Genomic DNA, 19,560 nt, shown 5'->3' with positions numbered 1-19,560 from the left:
AAGGAGTTGAACAGACATTTCTCCAAAGAAGATATACGGATATTGATCACTCATCTTTAGAGAAACACAAATCAAAACCACAATGAGATACCACAGGACGACTATTATCTAAAACAAAATGAAAACCAGAAAACAACAAGTGCTGGCCAGGAGGTCGAAAAATTGGAAACTTTGTGCACTGCTGGTGAGAATGTAAAACAGTGAATCAAATGAAAATGAAATGAAAGGAAATGAAAAGCAATGAAAGAAAGAACTAGAACAGATACTTGTACACCCATGGTCATATGAGCATTCTTCACAATAGCCAAAAGGTGGAAACAACCTAAGTGTCCCTTGATGGATGAATGGATAAACAAACTGTGGTACACACACAATAGAATAATATTTAGCCTTAGAAAGGAAAGAAATTCTGACGTATGCTACAACATGGATGAACTCTGAAGACACTATGATAAGTGAAATAAGCCAGTCACAAAAGCAAAAGACTGTACAACTCCACTTATATGTGGTATACAGAGTAGTCAAATGCAGAAATAGTGCAACGGTAGTTGCCAGGGGCAGAGGGGAAGCGGGAATGGGGAGTTATTTTGCCAAGTACAAAGCTTTAGTTTGGGAAAACGAAAAAAGTTCTGGAGATGGATGGTGGTTATGGTTGCACAACAATGTGATGTACTTAGTGCCACTGAATTATATACTTTAAAATGGTTAAAACGGTAAACTTTACATTATGTATATTTAACCACACTAAAAATAAACAAAATCAATCAGGATGCAGGCTGTGCAAAACAGAATAAAAATACTAACAAATGAACCTAACTATATTATAAATGAACATACTCATACTGAAGGGGGTGGGAAAGAAATGAACTAACCTAACTGTGGAAAACAGTATTTTGACTAGATACAATAAGGCAAAAGACAAAAAACTGCACATAAATGTTATTTTCTAGTTATTAAAAATGTTTCTTACAGAGCTATGGGTTGGAAACTATGAAACTATTTTATATGTATACCAGAATTGATCAAATAAATAAATAAATTGTAGATAATGAAAGCCAGTGTACTCACTGTTACAGAAAGAAGCTACAAATAAGGAAAGAGCAAAGACATACTAAATTGGAATCAGAAGTATCAATACAAACTCAAGACTTTGCATATATATATACACACACAGATATAGATATAACTATGTGTATGTGTGCGAGTAGCTAGACCGTCCACTAAAATCAATGACACCTCAGTAACAATGAGTACAACTAGTGCCCAGACCTTGGTCCCTAAACCTCATTTTCCAATAAAAAGAATCAAACGGTTGATTCCAGGGCTAGGGCAAAGAAAATACACAAAGAGCCTTAAACATCTTATAGTGCCAGAAGTAAAGAAATTCTCTAAAAAAGATAGGGGTGTATTAAAACTACACAGGAGCTAACCCAAAACGGCTCCAAATGGCCAAAGCTGGAATAATGTGAGCAACAAAATAATGACAGCATTGAATTTTAACTCACAGAAGAAAATAACTATCTGTGAGTCCATACTGATATAAATAAGTAAATAAATGAGGGAGAAAAACAGTTCTACCTCACAGAATTTCAATCAATACAGAAGGAAAGATGGAAATAAGGATTGGCATGTTTCCAAAGTATCTCCCCCAAGACATTTATCAGCTACAAAGCTAAAGATATTAATTTTCTTGTTCTTGATAATTATACTATGATTATGTATAGAGGAAGTGTATTATTTTCTAACTTTTCTGTAAGTCTAAAATTAGTTCAGAATAAAAAGTTTTTTAAAAAATTAAAAATACATCTGCATCCAGACCTCTGTCCCCACCGAAAAAAAAAGTTAACGCAGAGGGATGTCTACGCTACGTTAGAGATGTTAGAGCCAGGATTCTATGCTACTAGAAGTCTGAAGGGAGAAAAAGACTAAATGGTTATCCAAAGGCTTTCCTAAGAATATGAGCATATGCTTTTTCAGTTTTTCTTCTTCTCTTATGGCAGGACCATCAAGCAAAAGTTCTCAGTCCCGGGTATTTAAAGCACTTATTTTATTTTATTTTATTTTATAATTACTCATTTAAAAGTGAAACAAAGTTATCTATGCTTGCTGTAAAGTTTTTTTTTAAGTGTAAGGAAATACAAATTAGCTAGATTCCACCATGTAAAGATAAACACATTCTTAATGTATCTCCCTCTAGAATACGTACTTATATATTTTTACCATATAAACGGTTGCAAATTTAAGTCCAACAACCCATTCTGTACTTAAGATTTTTTATTTAACACAGCATCTGTTTTACAGTCACCAATCAGAAGACCTTGTGGAAAAAGGCAAGATAGCATTTTTGAGTACACGGTGACCCATTCCCTTTTCCGTCACTTTCTGTTCCCTGAATTTTGTAGACAACATACAAAGTTAGGCCTTGTACTTGCCTCTATTTATAAACTTTAGGGTATTTAAAATAAAGGCTAATGGAAGTTTAAAAATATCCCCATTCCTGAATGGGGTGAGGAGAGTGGTCTTGCCTCTTGATGGCCAGCACGGCAGTTGAAGACTGAGCAGGGCAAGGAGGCATATTTTTGAGGGAAAAGCCCCGAGTGGGGTGTCACAGCTCAAACAGAATAAAAAGGGCAACCACTCGGGGGCAGTCCAACACGAGGTGACAGTGCCCAAAAAGCACCTCAAAAGGAAGGGAGTGGCAGCAGTGATAAGATATTGGTTACATTTAAGGGGATGGATTAAATAAGTATATTGACTAAGGAGAATGAGAACCAAGATCCTCACTATCAGGGCAACGAATTACAAATATGGAAAGGAAAAAAGCTAAAATGAACCTTGTAGTTTCGAATTGTAATTGGAGGTTATCTGTTTGACTCATGGTTTTCAATATATATAGGCAGATAAGAATAAATATAGGGGCTGGCCCCACGGCCGAGTGGTTAAGTTCATGCACTCCGCTTTGGTGGCCCAGGGTTTCGACGGTTCGGATCCTGGGAGCGGACATGGCAGTGCTCATCAGGCCATGCTGAGGCAGCGTCCCACATGCCACAACTAGAGGATCACAACTAAAATATACAGATATGTACTCGGGGGCACTTGGGGAGAAAAAAGCAGAAAAAAAAAAGAAGTCTTTAAAAAAAAAAGAAATAAATATAGACGTAAACGTGTCTGCGTTTGTACAGAATATTCATATACATATATACAAAATACCTTTTTTATATATAAGTCTACTAAGAGGGCCTGGGTGCAGCGATTCTCCTCCTTCTCCTCCCAAACAGCAATGAGTACATCCAGCATCTAGAACTTGGTTTCTAAATTTCATTCTCTACTAAAAGGAACCAGGGCTCCTTGGAGAAATAGTTGATTCCAGGACAGGGGCAAGGAAAGTACAAGATGAGCCTGGAACATCTTGTGCCAAAAAAATAAGAAAGCAATAAAAGAATGATGGATGTTAAATGGATACAGGAGGCAGCTTGAAAGGGCCTTCACTGCCCATACCCGGGACAATTTGAGCATGAGATCAAATAATGACGGTAATGGATCAAAACCCTTTAAATAAAATAGGACATCATAAATGCAAACCGATATTAAAAAAATGAATAAGTTGCAAGTCTGATGAGGAACAATATATTTACATAGCCTTAAAGTATCTCGCCTGAAGATACCTATAACAAAGGTAAAAGGGTAAGTTTACAGTGGAGAAGATTGGCAGGAATTATCTTAAAGTGATCAAAGTAAATATAATCAATCAGGGACAAATGGAAACTGAGTGTCAGCTGATAGGATGCAACGAAAAAGTAGACTGCGTCACTTCGGTGATATTCCTGCCAAAGCTGGGTACCCTGATTTAATCACGAGGAATGATCAGAAAAATCCAAATTAGGGACATTCTACAAAGTAACCGGTCTGTAAATTTCAAGAGTCAAGGTCATGAAAGGCTCTGACTGTGGAACTGTTCCAGTCTGAGAAGACTGAAAAGACGCAACTAAAGACAACACTAATTCTGAACTGAATCCTTTCATTAAGGTATCCTTCAGTAAAGACTATAACTGAACAACTGGTGATATCTGAACGGGATCTGAGGTTTAAATGGTGTAATGTATCCACGTTAATTCTCTGATTTTGAAGGTTGTATTATGGTTATATAGGAGAATGCCCTTGTTTATAGGAAATCACACTAAAGAATTAGGGGTTGACAGGGCATGAAATGGGCAGCTTACTGTCAAATGGTTCAGGAAAAAATTCTTTGTACTATACTTGCAATTTTTCAGTATGAGAGACCATTTCAAAAATACCTCTCTCCACACCCATTCGTGATAAAAACACTCAACATACTAGAAGGGAATTTCCTCAATCTGATAAAGGGCATCTATGAAAAAACCACAGCTTGCATTATAATTAATGGTAAAAGACTGAATGTTTTCATCCTAAGATGAAGAACAAGACAAGGATGTCCAATCTTGCCACTTCTATTCAACACTGTACTAAGGGTTCTAGCCAGGGCAATTAGGCAAGAAAATGAAATAGAGGCACCCAAATTTGAAAGGAACAAATAAAATTACCTCTATTCACAGAACATACAATCTTGCACATAAAAAACAAAAATCAATTGTATTTCTCCACAGTAGCAATGAACAAACTGAAAGTGTAAATAAGAAAACAATTCCATTTACAATAGCATCAAAAAATAAAATACTTAGGAATAAACTTAACAAAAGAAGTATAAAACTTACACTCTGAAAACTGCAATATGTTGTTGTAAGAAATTAAAGATCTAAATAGATGGAAAGAATGCCATATTCATGGATTAGGGGCCAGTCCTGTGGCCAAGTGGTTAAATTTGCACGCTCCACTTCGCCGGTCCAGGGTTTCGCCGGTTCGAATCCTGGGCGCGGACATGGCATCGCTCATCAGGCCACGCAGAGGCGGCATCCCACGTACCACAACCTGAAGGACCCACAATTAAAATATACACACAACTATGTAGTGGGGGGCTTTGGGAATAAAAAGGAAAAATAAAATCTTTTTTTAAAAAGGAAGCTTTAATATTTTTAAGATAGCAATATTCCCCAAAGAGATCAAAATCCCATCTGGCTGCTTCTTTGTAGAAACTGACAAGCTTATCACAAAATTTGTATGGAAATTCAAGGGACCCAGAATAGTCAAAACAATCTTAAAAAGAACAAAGTTGGAAGACTCACACTTTCTGATTTTTTTTTTTTTTTAAAGATTTTATTTTTTCCTTTTTCTCCCCAAAGCCCCCTGGTACATAGTTGTATATTCTTCATTGTGGGTCCTTCTAGTTGTGGCATGTGGGACGCTGCCTCAGCGTGGTTTGATGAGCAGTGCCATGTCTGCGCCCAGGATTCGAACAACGAAACACTGGGCCGCCTGCAGCGGAGCGCGCAAACTTAACCACTCAGCCACGGGGCCAGCCCCTCACACTTACTGATTTTTAAAACTTACTATAAAGCTATAGTAGTCAAAATAGTGTGATACAGGATAAGGATAGACATACAAATTAATGGAACAGAATTGAAAGTTCAGAGTAAACCCTCACCTTTATGATCAACTGATTTTCCACAAGGATATCAAAACAATTCAATGGGGAAAGAATTGTCTTTTCAACAAATGATGCTGGGACAACTAGATATCCACATGCAAAAAGGTGAAGCTGGACTCCTACCTCACACCATACACAAAAATTAACTTGAAACAGATAAAAGACCTAAATGTAAGAGCTAAAACAAGAAAACTCTTAGAAGAAAACATAAGGGTAAATCTTTACAACCTTGAATTATGCAGTGGTTTCTCAGGTATGAGACCAAAAGCACAACCAATTTAAAAAAAGATAAATTAAACTTGATCAGAATGTAAAACTTTGTGCTTCCATGAACACCATCAAGAAAGTAAAAAGACAACCTACAGAATGGGAGAAAATACTTGCAAATCATGTATTTGACAATGGACTTCTATCTAGAATATATAAAGAACTATTATAGCTCAATAAAAACACAACCCAGTTTAAAAATAGGCACAGGATCTGAGCAGACATTTCTCCAAAGAAGATATACAAACGGCCAATAAGCACAAGAAAAGATACTCAATATATTAGCCATCAGAGAAATGCAAATCAAAACTGCAAGGACATACCACCTCACACATGACAGGATGGTTATAACAAAAAACAGATATAATAACAAGTGTCGGCAAAGATATGAAGAAAATGGAACTCTCACACATTGCCGGTGGGAATGTAAAATGGTGCAGCTGCTTTGGAAAACAGTCTGGCAGTTCCTCAAAAGGTTAAACACACAGTTATGTGACCCAGCAATTCCACTCCTTGACATACACCCAAGAAAAATGAGAACATATCTCCACATAAAACTTGCACGTGAATGTTCATTGCAGTATTATTCATAATATTCCAAGAATAGAAACAACCCAAATGTCCATCAACTGATGGATAAATAAAATATGGTATATCCATATAATAGAATACTAGTCAGCAACAAAAAGGAATGAAGCACTGACACATGTTACAACATGGGGAAACTTTGAAAACATTTTTCTAAGTGAAAGAAGCCAGACACAAAAGACCACATATTGTATCATTCCATTTATGTGAAATATCCAGAATAGGCAAATCCATGGAGACAGAACGTAGATTAATGTTTGCCAGGGGCTGGAGGAAGAGGGGAACAGGGAGTCACCATTAAAGGATGGGGGTTTGTTTCTGAGGTGAAGAAAAATGTTTAACATTGATTGCGGTGATGGCTGAACAACTCTGTGAATACACCAAAAACCACTGAATGGTGTACTTTAAAATTGGTGAATTGTACGGTATCAATAAAGCTGCTACAAAAATATACATATTTATATATAACATTCATGATATATACATTACTGCAATCACTAATTTGTTCATTACTCTAATATTTGTAGGAAAATGTTCTGTATTTTGCTGAGTCATGATAATATTAGCACTAGTTTGGCTGGTTGAGTTACAAGTTTAAGTACAAATAAACATCCATTTTTACCTTAAAAAAAAGGTTTACTGTTCTAACCATGTATCTAACTGGCCAGACAGTCTTGTCTACTCAGCTTCTAGAAGTGGTATCTTCTCAGCGTCAGTGTTCTCATCTGCCTTATTTATGTGACCTGACCCTAATGTAGCCATCTTGCTTCTAGTGGTCTTCCCTACCCTGTTACCTTATACTCAACATCTTCTTGACATACTGTACACTAATTTGTTCTCCTTTCCTGCTCTCTTCTTCATGGGCATCTCAAGAGATGCCTCAAAGACTGGGAGAAGTGACTTGCTACTCCTTTCCTGCATGCCCACCCAGCCCGGCTGACGGCTCTACCTACTTTACTAGAAGCAAACTTAACATGCTCTTCTACACCCACCCTTTCACTCCTTCATCCTCATCCAGGTTCTACACAAAAAGGTGAATTCGGAGGCAGTGGAGCTGTCTGAATTAAACTTCTTAAGAACTGTGGGTCTTTATATTTCTCTATCAACCACACAGTGTTGCCATAAGGATCAAATGAGATGATGTGACAATTCTTTGTTACAATAAACAAGGCAGGGGGTAGTCCCGACTACATAATCATTTCTTTAGTTTCAGAGCAATTTAGGTGTATTTTGTTTCATTTTTACTATTACCCAAACCTCCAGTATGACTAAAAACTAGTAAGACTGATTTGCTCCAATCACTTTATAGCAAGGATCACAAATTTAAATGCCTACAAGGCCCAAAAGGTAATGGAAATGAGCAATGCAGACTGAGGTGGAACTGCATCAAGAAGGAACGCATGACCCATCCGAAAGGGAAGTAAAACTTAGCTCAGGCCAATTGCCAGGTAGGAATGCGGGCCCAGTGTCACCAGATCTCCCCATTTTCCCCAAAGAGATTGAACTCTCAGGATTTTTAAGTATTGATACACATTTTAAAAATGCAAAACATATCTGCATGGCACATCTCAGCCTACTGGTCCACAGCCACCTACTTTATAGCTGGCCAGACTAACTCTCCGAAACAAAAACGACACAAAGTGAGGGGGTAGCAACATTTCGGCACAAAGTAAGAAAAGGAACTGTACACCAGTAGACGTCAACGTTGTTCAGAAATCAAAACTTATGAGGACTAATAGGGATTTTGAAGCTACTTAGTCTGAGGCTTAGTAAAAAGAGGCTGACACAAAGTAACTGGTTCAAGACAACAAAACCCGAGCCAAAGAGGGCTTTAACTCAGGTCTTCTGGCTACCAGACAAAGTGACTTTTCCACTACGCCACCCTGGCTCCCAAGGGAACAGAATTATAGAAAGAATAAGACATTTTGTCACTGGATGGCAGTCTGCAGCACAAACTCAGAACTAGGAGTCAAGCTCACTCATATCTTTCTAGAACAGACTCTGAGCTCGAGATACTTTACCCTAGAATAAATGGTGCCCAATACTCCCGCCTCTTCAAGTGGTGGCCAATGATTAGTACACAGTGACTTGTACGGGCCATCAACAGAGCACACAAAAACCACAGAGTAGCCCAAGGGAAGGTGGGAGCTTTCACCAACCAAAGAAAGGAAAAAACAGAGCTAATACTCGTTTTCATTTTTTCTTCTTTGAAAAGCAAAATTTCAAATGTACCTGCTCCATAAGAGCAAACCTTTAAGTTCAATCAAAAATAAAGGAGGTGGCTGGCCTGGTGGTATAGTGATCGGGTTTGCACACTCCACTTCAGTGGCCCGGGGTTCACAGGTTTGGATCCCAGGCGCAGACCTACACACTGCTCGTCAAGCCATGTTGTGGCGGCATCCCATATTCAGAGTAGAGGAAAACTGGCATGGATGTCGGCTCAGGGACCATCTTCCTCAAGCAAAAAGAGGAAGATTGGCAACAGGTGTTGGCTCAAGGCCAATCTTCCCCAGTTTTAAAAAAAAAAAGGAAAGAAGAAAAAAAGACAAGTCTTTTGCTTTTCTCTTTTTGTCAAAGTCCTCCAAAGGGTCTCTTTGAAAGTTTGTTGCTTTAACCATTTGCTAGATAATCTGTAAAATCATTTAATTCTCAAGTATTTAGAATCCCAGAATTGTAGTGCAGGATAGAGGAGTGGAAGCCATTCAGGTCACCTCTTCCCAATTTTGTAGACTTATTCTACAAATGTGCTGATTCACACTAAAACTTAGATCTACACTTCTGTGTTTAGGAAATCACTAGAAGATCTTTTAAAAAGTTCTCTCCCACATGCTCTGTCTCAAGAAGCTACTGGAAGACATGTTCCAAATAAACCATGTATCTCTTGAATGAAGGAGCAAACCAAGATAGACCAAAAGATGAGATCCAGGCAATGGATGCATTATAGGAGAGAAGTGAAGGGAAATTCTGGGCAACCACTCTGCAGCAGGCCCGGAGGAAAACTACTCCAGACTGCAGCTGGGGGGAAAAGTGTCCAGAAGGAAAAGTCTCTAAGGAAAAAATAGGGACTCAATAGAGTATTTAACAGGTTTGATCATGTGGGAAATTGTATTAAATGACTGTGGAAACAAGTGGGAAGAACCAGAAATAAGTGAACAGAAAATTAAGAAAACGACAAAATAAGATAAAAACAAAAAGACAAACAAAGAAAAGAATGTAATGAGGTTACACGATTCGGCCTGGCAGTGAACAATATTTATAAAGTCATAATAATGTAAACACTGAATACTACTGTATCCAAAATCTGTGATATAACTATTTTGGTAAAATGGGGCAAAAAGGAAGGATAAGGAAAGAGAGTTAAACCCTTACCTACCATAAAAACAAATCAACAGATATTTCTTGATTTCTTAATTTTAGGAATTAACAGTATAGCCTATTATTTGAAAATATTAAAATAAATTTCAAAATAAAATACTAGTTTAGAGAATTGAATGTGGTTGCCTCTGGGGAGCAGAAACTGAGAGATGGGGTAAGATCAGGGAACTGCTGTTTTTTGCTGTAAATCTTTTAGTGTTACTTGACTCTTAAAACTCTGCCTGTACTACTTTGATAAACATCAAAAATTAATTTTAAAAATCAGCCATATATTAAATAGATGTATTTAAGTTTTTCCTTAAAGGACAGGATGTTTGATTTGTAGTGTATATACGGTATTTCACGTGTTCTCAAAAAACAATCACCAGTGCAAGTACTGAATTCAGAATCTCATTTATTAAGAAAGTCAAATATGCATTAGGTTTGCCCCACAAGCCATTTTCTTTTGTGGAGAGAAAAATAAACAAATGAGGAATTGCAGGGCCCATTATGCCAGTCACTGAATTGTTGGCTATTTTTTATCCAGTTATTATTGCAAGAGAACTTGGGTTCTCTGTGACAAAAAGTTCCATGATAAGCAGTATTATCTTCCTCATAAACTGATCTGGACTGAGATTTTGTTGATGTACCACAAAGGAAACTAGAGCTATTTAAAAAATAAAAACTAGTAAGAGCACCAACTGATTCTAAGTATTGATATGTATCAGGTGAGCTGTCAAAGGAATATTCTTTATTATATATCACTTCACAAAACAATTATATAATCTCTACTGCCAGAAACTCAATTATACTAGCATCATGACTGATTACAAGAAACTGCCTATCCTCAGAGCCATAGTACAGCTAGAGAGCAAGGCAAAATTCCTTTTGAGGTTCCAACAGAGAGTAGAGTTTTTAAAAACATAAGGTCTCAGGGCAGTCTGCTGGCGTAGTGGTTAAGTTCGCACGCTCTGCTAATACTGCTCAGGGTTCGTAGGTTGGGATCCGGAAGTGGATCTAGCACCACTCGTCAAGCCACGCTTTGGAAGCATCCCACATAAAATAGAGGAAGATTGGCATAGATGTTAGCTCAGCGACAATCTTCTTCAAACAAAAAGAGGAAGATTGGCAACAGATGTTAGCCTTGGGCCAATCTTCCTCACACACATACACACACAAAAACATAAGGTCTCAGATTCATGGAGGTAGTAGGAACTTTAAAGATGATCTGGCCCAGCACCCACAACCACACAGCCAAGCCAATGGCAAAATCAAGACTAGAATCCAGTTGAATTGAGCTTTTGTATGTAGAGCTCTTTTCCACCAGTGTCCTATCCCTCATGCCCTATCTCTTTTCAAACCAACCTAGTGCCTATGAATATCTCAGAACTGCAAGAAATCTTGGAATTATACTCCAACTTCTAATTTCTTTATAATAGGAAACACACACAAATACTAGCTACTGGCTACACTGACATTTAGAGTATGGAAACGGCAAATTGTGAGCAAAAATTGAATTGTTTATGACTAGGGCTCCCTACTTCCAGGAGCCCACGTCCCTGGAAAAATTCATCTAACAAATACTGAACTCCCACTATGGTACCAACACTGTGCTAGGCGCCAGGGACACCACTACAGGGTACCCTTGCTCCTTCAGAGCTCCTGGCCCCAAATATAATTCTACATGTCCTAAAATAAAGTAGCCTGTAAAGCTGGGCCAAGGATCACCATATTAACTGAACTGGAACCCATACTTTCTACTGGACCCTGGGAGCATTCCTAAAAATCTAGACTTTTTTTTAGCTGCTAGTGTTAACAGCATGGATAAAAATGGCAAAACTTAGAACCAGAATATCTTTTCTTCAAACGAGGAAACTGAGGCCCAGAGTAAAGGTCACTTACTTTAATTCTTTGTAACTGCCCTTGTAATGAAGACCTATCTTGAACAAATTTTTATTTTTCCAAAGCTACCCTCTTCACCTGTACCTTCAGATCCACTTTCTCCAGGCATCCACTTTAGGCATGGTTTTCCTCCACCAGCTTCTTCCTTTCAGCCACCAGTACCAGCTTCCCTATTTCCCCACAGTGCTTTTGCTCAAGCCTGCTCTTCCCCAGCTATCTAATTTCTCCAAATTCAATACTTCATTTGTTCAAAATCACTCTGTAGAGCCCCATGAAATTTGGCTTCTGTCCTTTCCCCTCTATTTGCAAGTTACCAATGAAATGGTCTTTGGTCTTTTCCCAAGATCCCACTCTCCTCAAAACCTCCTTGGCTGGACACTTCTGACCATTCTGCTTCTGATATCATCTTAAGTCTCTTTAATCCCCAACCTTTCCAACTCAGTTTCTTCCTTATCCCTAAATACCAGCATCCCTCAGGGTTTAACTTGGGCCTTCTGCATCTCCACACAGATACTTCCCATATAGCCATCCACTCCAATGTCTTTGGCCATCATCTCTACACTCAACTCTCACATGCAGGAAATCAGCTCAGACCTTCTTATCAAGTTCCAGCCATATTTCAAATGGCTCCTGCAAATCTCCCCTTGCCTATCCAGCAACCGCTTCACCAACTCAACTTCTACCATGTTTATCCCTTCCAAAAGTATCTCCTTGTTCTGACTTCTCATCTCACTAAAGATACCAAGCTACCTCTAAGGAGGTAGATAATATAACCGCCAAACGCTGAGGTTCTTGAGTGAGCCCACCTAAATTCATATTTGGCGAAGTCATCTACTAGCTGTGTATCCTTGAGCAAGTTAACCTCTTTGAGCCTCAATCTCCTTAACTGAAAAGAAAATAACCACAGTACCACTCTCACAGAATTATTGTGGCCATTAAACAACATATGGAAAGCTCCTAATACAATGCAAAACGCATAACAGGCATTTAATAAATATTAGCTACTAAACCTTTTATGGTTGACATTAGCAGCAGCAGCAAGAGCCTCACAGCTCAGTCTACTTAGCCTCCACCGCAGCTCAGTCTTGTTCTAGGCTCTGGTCCCATTTCCTGTCCTTAAGCAGAGAGAATTTAAGAAACTCCAGGAGCTGACCCTGTGGCCGAGTGGTTAAGTTCGCGAGCTCCGCTGCAGGCAGCCCAGTGTTTCGTTGGTTCGAATCCTGGGTGCGGACGTGGCACTGCTCATCTAAACCACGCTGAGGCAGCGTCCCACATGCCACAACTAGAAGGACCCACAACGAAGAATATACAACTATGTACCCGGGGGGCTTTGGGGAGAAAAAGGAAAAAAATAAAATCTTTAAAAAAAAGAAAGTCATTAAAGTTGTAAAAAAAAAAAAAAAGAAACTCCAGTAGTAGTTCATTCAGGACTCACCAACCTGGTCCTGATCTTCTAACTGAACTCTTCCCTGAGCTACCAGTCTATAAACTGGATCATCATTCTGGTTCCCTTTCTGGAGACTTAAGGACTGCTCAGTCTTGTCTGCTGCCCTGAGGGGCCCCAAGTCATCCAACTTCCCGACAGTTAACAGCTAGCTCTGAAGTGCCTGTAAGACTGCACCACTGTGCCCCACCACACCCCACCGGTGCAGCTGACCAACCTGTTCTCTCAGCATGCCTTTAGAATACCAGGCACCCACCAGGCAGGAGCGACATCTCAGGTGGCTGGACTTTTTCCCACCGCCTGCAGCAGAATCTCCCCGCGAGAGCCTTCCCTACCCTGCTGGCCCCTCCTAGTTTAGGTTTATCTCCCCGTCAATCTCAAAGTGACTCAGGCTCAAGACCTTAGGCCTCTGACTCCTCCATCTCCCCCCACACCCAATCGAAGCTGCTGAATCTTCTTTCACACATAGCTTCTGCAAACACTCTTTTCCTTATTTGCACTACTTCTTTATCCTTTGTCAATCTCTGCCCGAATTTCAACTGTGCTTCCAAAACACAGCCAGATTAATGATCCAAAAACACAGCTTTCATATGTCACTCTACTGCTCAAATGTATCTGAGACTCTCTACTTCCTGTAGGATAAAATCTCACTGCCCATTGATTATATTGTCAATTTTCCTACTTCTGAGCCTTTCTCAATACCATTCCTTCTATCTAAAATATTCTCTCTCTTCATCTAAATTTTCTATTTCCTTCAAAGACATTTGTTCAAATCCTACATTCTTTGTGAAGCTCTCCCTAATCTCACTGGGAGAATAGTATTCTGGGAAGAGGGAACACAGTGCAAATAATCTGAGTAAGAGCGAGTCAAGCAAGGAGACCGGTGTGACTGGAATGGGGAGAGAGTGACTATTTTGGAAACAAGATCAGAGAGCTGGAGAGAGGCCAGATCCCAGAGAGCCTTCCTGGCCATTCCAAGGACTTTGTCTGTAAATCTGAGCAAAATGGGGATCAACTGCAAGGTTTTGAGCATTCCCTAGCAAATACATATGACTTCGATTTCAAAAAGATCATGCTGCTAGTGGTGACAAGAACATGCTATATGTAGAGAGGCAAGTGGAGAAGCAAGGAAACTAGTTAAGAAGCTATCATAGTAATCTGGGTAAAGGGTATGATTAGAACCAGGGTGGCTGCAAGTGAGAAGTGGCCTGAATCTAGATGTATTTGCTCTCTGGATGAGGGGTATGAGAACGAGAAAGGAGTTAAGGATGACTCCAAGTTTTCAGCCTAAACAAACTGAAGAAGAGAGAAGTCATTAACTGAGATGAGGGAGAGGACTGTGGGAGGAGCAGGTTTTAGGGAGAAGATCTGGAGATGGGTTTTGGACATGATAAGTTTAAGATATATATTAGACATCTGAAGGAAAATGTTGAGTAGGAAGTTTATTACCTAAGTGTGAAATTCAAGGGAGAGGTTCTGACTAGAGATATATATTTGGGAATTGTCAGAACATAGATCAGGCCGGTTTCATAAAACTTCTCTGATGATGGATATGTTCTATATCTACAGTGCCCCATATGGTAGCCACATGTGACTTGAAATGTGGCTAAGGTGACTGAGGAACTGAATTCTTAACTTTAGTTAATTTACATTTAAATAAGCACATGTGGCTTGTGGCTACATATTGGACAAAGCATATATAGACAGTATTTAAAGCAATGTGACTGGATGAGAACCCTAAATGAGTGAGAGTAGGCAGAGAAGATGTCCAAAGATTAGTACTGGGGCATGTCAACAACATGGATTATTTGTGATAGGAAAAAAAAAAAAAAAGAAAGAAAGAAACAACCCAAATCTCCATCAACAACAGACCAGAAAAATAATTAGAGGCATATTCATGTAAGACCGCCATTCGGCAGGAAATGCATGCATCTATGTGAATGAATCTCAAAAACAATTTTAAATTAAAAAAAATAACTCAGAAGAAAATTTTCTATAAAGGTCAAAAGCATACAACACTAAATAAAATACTGTTTAAGAATATATTCAGATTGATAAAGCTATAAAGAAAATCAAGGAATTACTGTCCAAATATAGGAAAACATATCTCTCCAGTGGAGGAAGAGAAAGTTGCAATTGGAAAGGTAAGCGCAGAGGGCTTCAAAGTTACCAGAATTGTTCTCTTTCCTAAACCAGATGGTGGGTACACAGGTGTTCATTTTGTTATTCTTCTTTGTCCTACACACTCTGTCATGTACAATACTAAATAATTAAAAGAGTAAAAAAACAATATGAGGCAGTGTATGGTTAAATATCAAAGAGATGTTTCCAAATGTCTTTAAATCACTAAGTTCAGAAAAAGAAAACTGTGCAACTTGTATAATGTCTAAAAAGAAGGATGGATTTAGTCATATAAAGAAAAGAGGGAAGGATACTCTAGAACTGAGAATGAACAGATTATATACAAGAGACAGTAAACTCGTGAGTCTGACTGCAGAAGAGGAAAGTCAGGTTGAAAAGCTGGGCTAGAGCCAGCCTACAAGATGCCTAAATGCTGGGTAAAGAAGTTAGGACTTGATCTTGAAATAGTGCAGAACCATTAGTGGTGTCTAAGCAAAGACAATGGCATGGGAAAGTGACAGAGTATTAGTCGGATTAATCTAATGTGAGGACCAACTAATAGGGAGACAGGAGACTAGAAAACTCAGTTATAAAACTTGTAGATGTGAGAAGTCACGGAAGATGATCATGACCTGAACTAGGATGGTGATGGAAGACGAAGTTTACTCCAAGAATCTTTTGGAGGAAAGATGCAAGAGAGTTTGGTTTCTGAATAGACAGGGAAAAAGACAGAGATTCAGAGATTACTCCAATTTTCAAGCTAAACTGAGAAAATGATAACACCAACATATGCCAAACTAGGAAAATCAACAGAGAAAACTAACTTTGAAGGAAGACCATTCATTCATGTGATAAATATGTCATGCAGAGTGTGATATCTTTCCCTCAGGGAGCAGCTTGTGAGTCCCACTTTATTTTTTTCTTAAAAGTACATACTTTTAATAGGCAAAGAGAAACTACTCAGTTTTTGGGGAGAAATAAAAATTTTGATAGTTTTTAACTCTGTAAGAATTTTCTAAGTTACACTTTTATATGAAGAAAGTACTGTGATAAAAATATTGAGATGCTTTTCAAAATAAATTGAAAGAAGCAACAGAACACAAAAGTGGAGATGTTTAGTAACAGGAGGTACTAGTAAAAAGAGGCAAAGGAGTGGGACTATTCACTCTTTGACTGAAGGCTCCCTGAGGACTGAACTCATCACTGACTGTCTTTGCATCCCATCCCCCAGGGCTAAGCACAGTGAGGCATCGCTACAGAACAGACACTCAAATAAGGGTTGAATGGATGGAAAAGAGGAAGGGCAGACTGAAGACAAGCCAATTAGGAATGCCCTGCCCTGGCCTCCAGAACCCAACACACCTAGAGGATCTAGGAAGAGGATACCTGTGGAAGGAGAGTGGCTTAGCTTTGTCACCCTGGCTGAAAGGCAGGCTGGTCCTCTGGGTACCTGTTTAAGAGATCTAAAATAGCAGCAGAAAAACAGAAAGGAAACTAATTCTTGTGAAAACATACACTGAACTTCTGCTCCTCACACCACTCCCTGATGAGACTATCCCCAACCCTAACCTTTAAGGCAGACAGGCAGAATGTCACTTTGTACTGTGTGTGGACTGGGCTAATGCTAATTAAAGATACTCAAGCGCATCGTGTCCTTTTAGACTATTAAAGACATTTTTCTGGTTAAAAGCAGTTTAAAAGCCTGAATCTTAATGGTTAGTCTCACTCGGCATACCACTATTTCCCAAGTCTGTAAAATAGAGAAATGCAAAGTAGAGCTGCTGCACAGGATGATGACTGGCGCTCAGGTGTTTCAAGCGGCCGCCAGGGACAGGGCTATTACCTCTACGTTCCGGATAGTTCATGTTACTCCACACAGCCCCAAATTATCCAATATGGCTGAAGAGAGGACAATGAGGCTGCTTTTTAAATGAACTGATCTCATACAAATGCTTTAAGACCACCTCTTTCTCAAGAGGTTAGAACAGGAAATGAATGCCCAAACACTGGCAGAGGCAGGATAACATAAGTTAAGAGCTCAGGCTCTGGCGCCAGACAGACATGGGTTAGATCCCAGCTCTTCAGTAAATAGCTATGTGACCATCTCTAACAAATTCTTCCTACTATGTGCAGTAGGGTTGATTACCTTCTTTAAGATTGGAATATGTCGTAGCTTCAGATGGTAGTACAGTCATCCCTCGGTGTCCGCGGGGGGCTGGTTCCAGGACCCTTCCCCCGGCCCCGCGCCGAGAATACCAAAATCCGCGGATGCCCAAGTCCCTTATTCGGCTGCCCTCTGTATCTGCGCTTCTGCATCCGCAGGGTCAAGCAACAGCGGATGGTAAACATAGTACAGATTGGATCCACAGATGCGGAACCCGCGGGTATGGCAGGCGGCCGACTGTATTTTCCTTCCTAAAATGACATCTTGATCCCTCTGATTGGACCTGTATTTTCCTTAGTAGCCTTGGCCACTGATTTCTAGTGTAGAGCTTTCTAGATGGTGGAGCTCATTCATTATGCTTTGAATCTCCTGAAATCCCCTGAGGACAATCTTATCTTAAAGATCTGCTTGTCCAACCCACGCCTAGACTTCCTCAATGAAAGCGGAGAGCCGTGAGAGAAAACCACAGAGAAAATCGAATCCTAAGTAGAACAGCCAAACCTTTTAGTTGTATAGAATTTAAAACTGATGCTTTCTTTAAAATCACAAATTCTGTAGACTGAAGAACGAAAAGTGTTCTGACCTGAAGGAGGCCCAGGGAGGTACCCTGCCTACACTCACCACCACCACTTCTAAGCTCAGCGATCTTTTTGCATGTTGTAGTGGGAAATAAAGAAGGGTAAACAAATTCCACAAATTCTTCATTTGCAGTAGGTTTTCTTAGCACCATTACGACCATCCTGGTTCGGCCAGTAAAGACTAAGTCCCAACCAGTTTCTCCGCCTCAAGTCCCTACGCTCCCTTACATCGTGCACACAGCCACCAAACTCAATTCTTCAACCACCAGTTTCATTAGATCGCTCCCCACCTAAAGACTCTTAAGAGCTCCCTACGTACTATTCACTGGAAAAAGCCCAACGAAAAAAAGTCCAGGCTAGCATTATCCCACTTTTACAACACAGGACTTGTTTCCTCTTAATTCCCCAGTGGAAATTCGCTAAAGCTCCAACTAGACTAATCTGCTCACTTTCCCCCCAAGACAGAGAGACTAACCTGCACACCTAAACTGGATTACACCCACTCCCTCCCACCCTCCACCCTTTCTGCCTTTCCTTCAAAAGGCCAGCCCAGACCCTTCCTCTGTCTCTGCCACGAAGCGTGCTCCTAAAGCACACACTGCCCATACTGCGTTATCTTCTGACCCTCGGCAAGCACATCCTTTTCAGCTGGCTCTACTCTCGGGGCATCTCAATCCGCTCGAACCAAGTCAAAGTTCCTTGGCAGGCACACCACATCCTTACAGAGAGGGTCAGTGCCCTGCACTCAGTAGGTCCTAGATATTTTTAAAACCCGAGAGGGGTTCAAATGACGTATCTAAGTAGGGCAAGACAATACTGCCCATCTTTGCCACTTCCTTTCTATTCACAGTAAAGGGTATTCAGCGTTCGCTACGAGGCTGAAAATTGACAGTATACACAGAGCAGGGAAGTGGAGAGAGCACGCCATCGGATGGCAAAAAACCTGCGTCCCGATGCTGCTTTTTTTGCCACAATCTCTGCAACTGGGGGGAAATGACACGATCTCTCTGGGCCTCGGTTGTCTCAGGTGTAAAACAAGGGGAGCAGCTGTGAAGGATTCCAAGGTATCTTCCGGCTCCCGAATTCCCCCCGACAGGAAACCCAACATTCGTCTACTCACTAAGGCGGAGGCAGGCAAACTTTTGCAGTTCCCAACGCAAGCATTTCCATATAGTAGTGGAAACTGGGTCCCCACCGGAAAGAGCAGAGCGGAGAGGAAAGGTGAGAAGCGGTCTCCCCGGACTCGGATTCCTTTGCCCCATGGCAAGGGACACTCCGCCTCGGCTTCCCGGCCGCTCACCGGCAGACTCCCCCGAGCGCGGCGCGGCGCGGCGCCCGGAGCTGGCCGCGGTGACTCCGTCCGCGCCCGCGCCCCCTGCACTCGTGACACACGCCCCGTGACCCCGGGTCACAGCCTGCGTCCCCCTCACCGGCCCGAGGGACGTCCTCCTCTCCGGGCAAGGCCCCTGGCTCCCGCCGGGCGAGCCGCCCTTCCAGGCCCCGGGGCGGCCTCAGCGCGGCCGTCCGGGCCCCAGGCCGGCGGGACAGGCGGCTCCAGGAGCGGCGGCGGCGGCTCTAA

The 19,560-nt window shown here is 40.7% G+C and overlaps 1 protein-coding gene across 9 annotated transcripts in view; it reads right to left on the bottom strand.

Annotated features, from left to right (window-relative positions):
* IDE (insulin degrading enzyme) overlaps positions 1-19,560 on the bottom strand; it is a 100,562-nt gene that overhangs the window by 80,421 nt on the left and 581 nt on the right. Inside the window, exon 1 of one of the 9 annotated variants that reach the window (XM_070262206.1) lies at positions 19,102-19,378. The exons of 4 other annotated variants lie outside the window; for them this stretch is intronic. In XM_070262206.1, the coding sequence (XP_070118307.1) occupies positions 19,102-19,151 (50 nt within the window). In that variant the 5' untranslated portion in view covers positions 19,152-19,378. Of the gene's footprint in view, positions 1-17,385; positions 17,886-19,101; positions 19,379-19,560 lie in introns of those variants that run through there. 4 more of the 9 variants (XM_070262212.1, XM_070262217.1, XM_070262207.1 and 1 more) reach the window with 4 other exon arrangements.

The sequence above is a fragment of the Equus caballus genome, chromosome 1 (assembly GCF_041296265.1).
Source record: "Equus caballus isolate H_3958 breed thoroughbred chromosome 1, TB-T2T, whole genome shotgun sequence".
In the NCBI taxonomy this organism is placed as follows: domain Eukaryota; kingdom Metazoa; phylum Chordata; class Mammalia; order Perissodactyla; family Equidae; genus Equus; species Equus caballus.
This window is presented reverse-complemented; position numbering and strand designations above follow the sequence as displayed.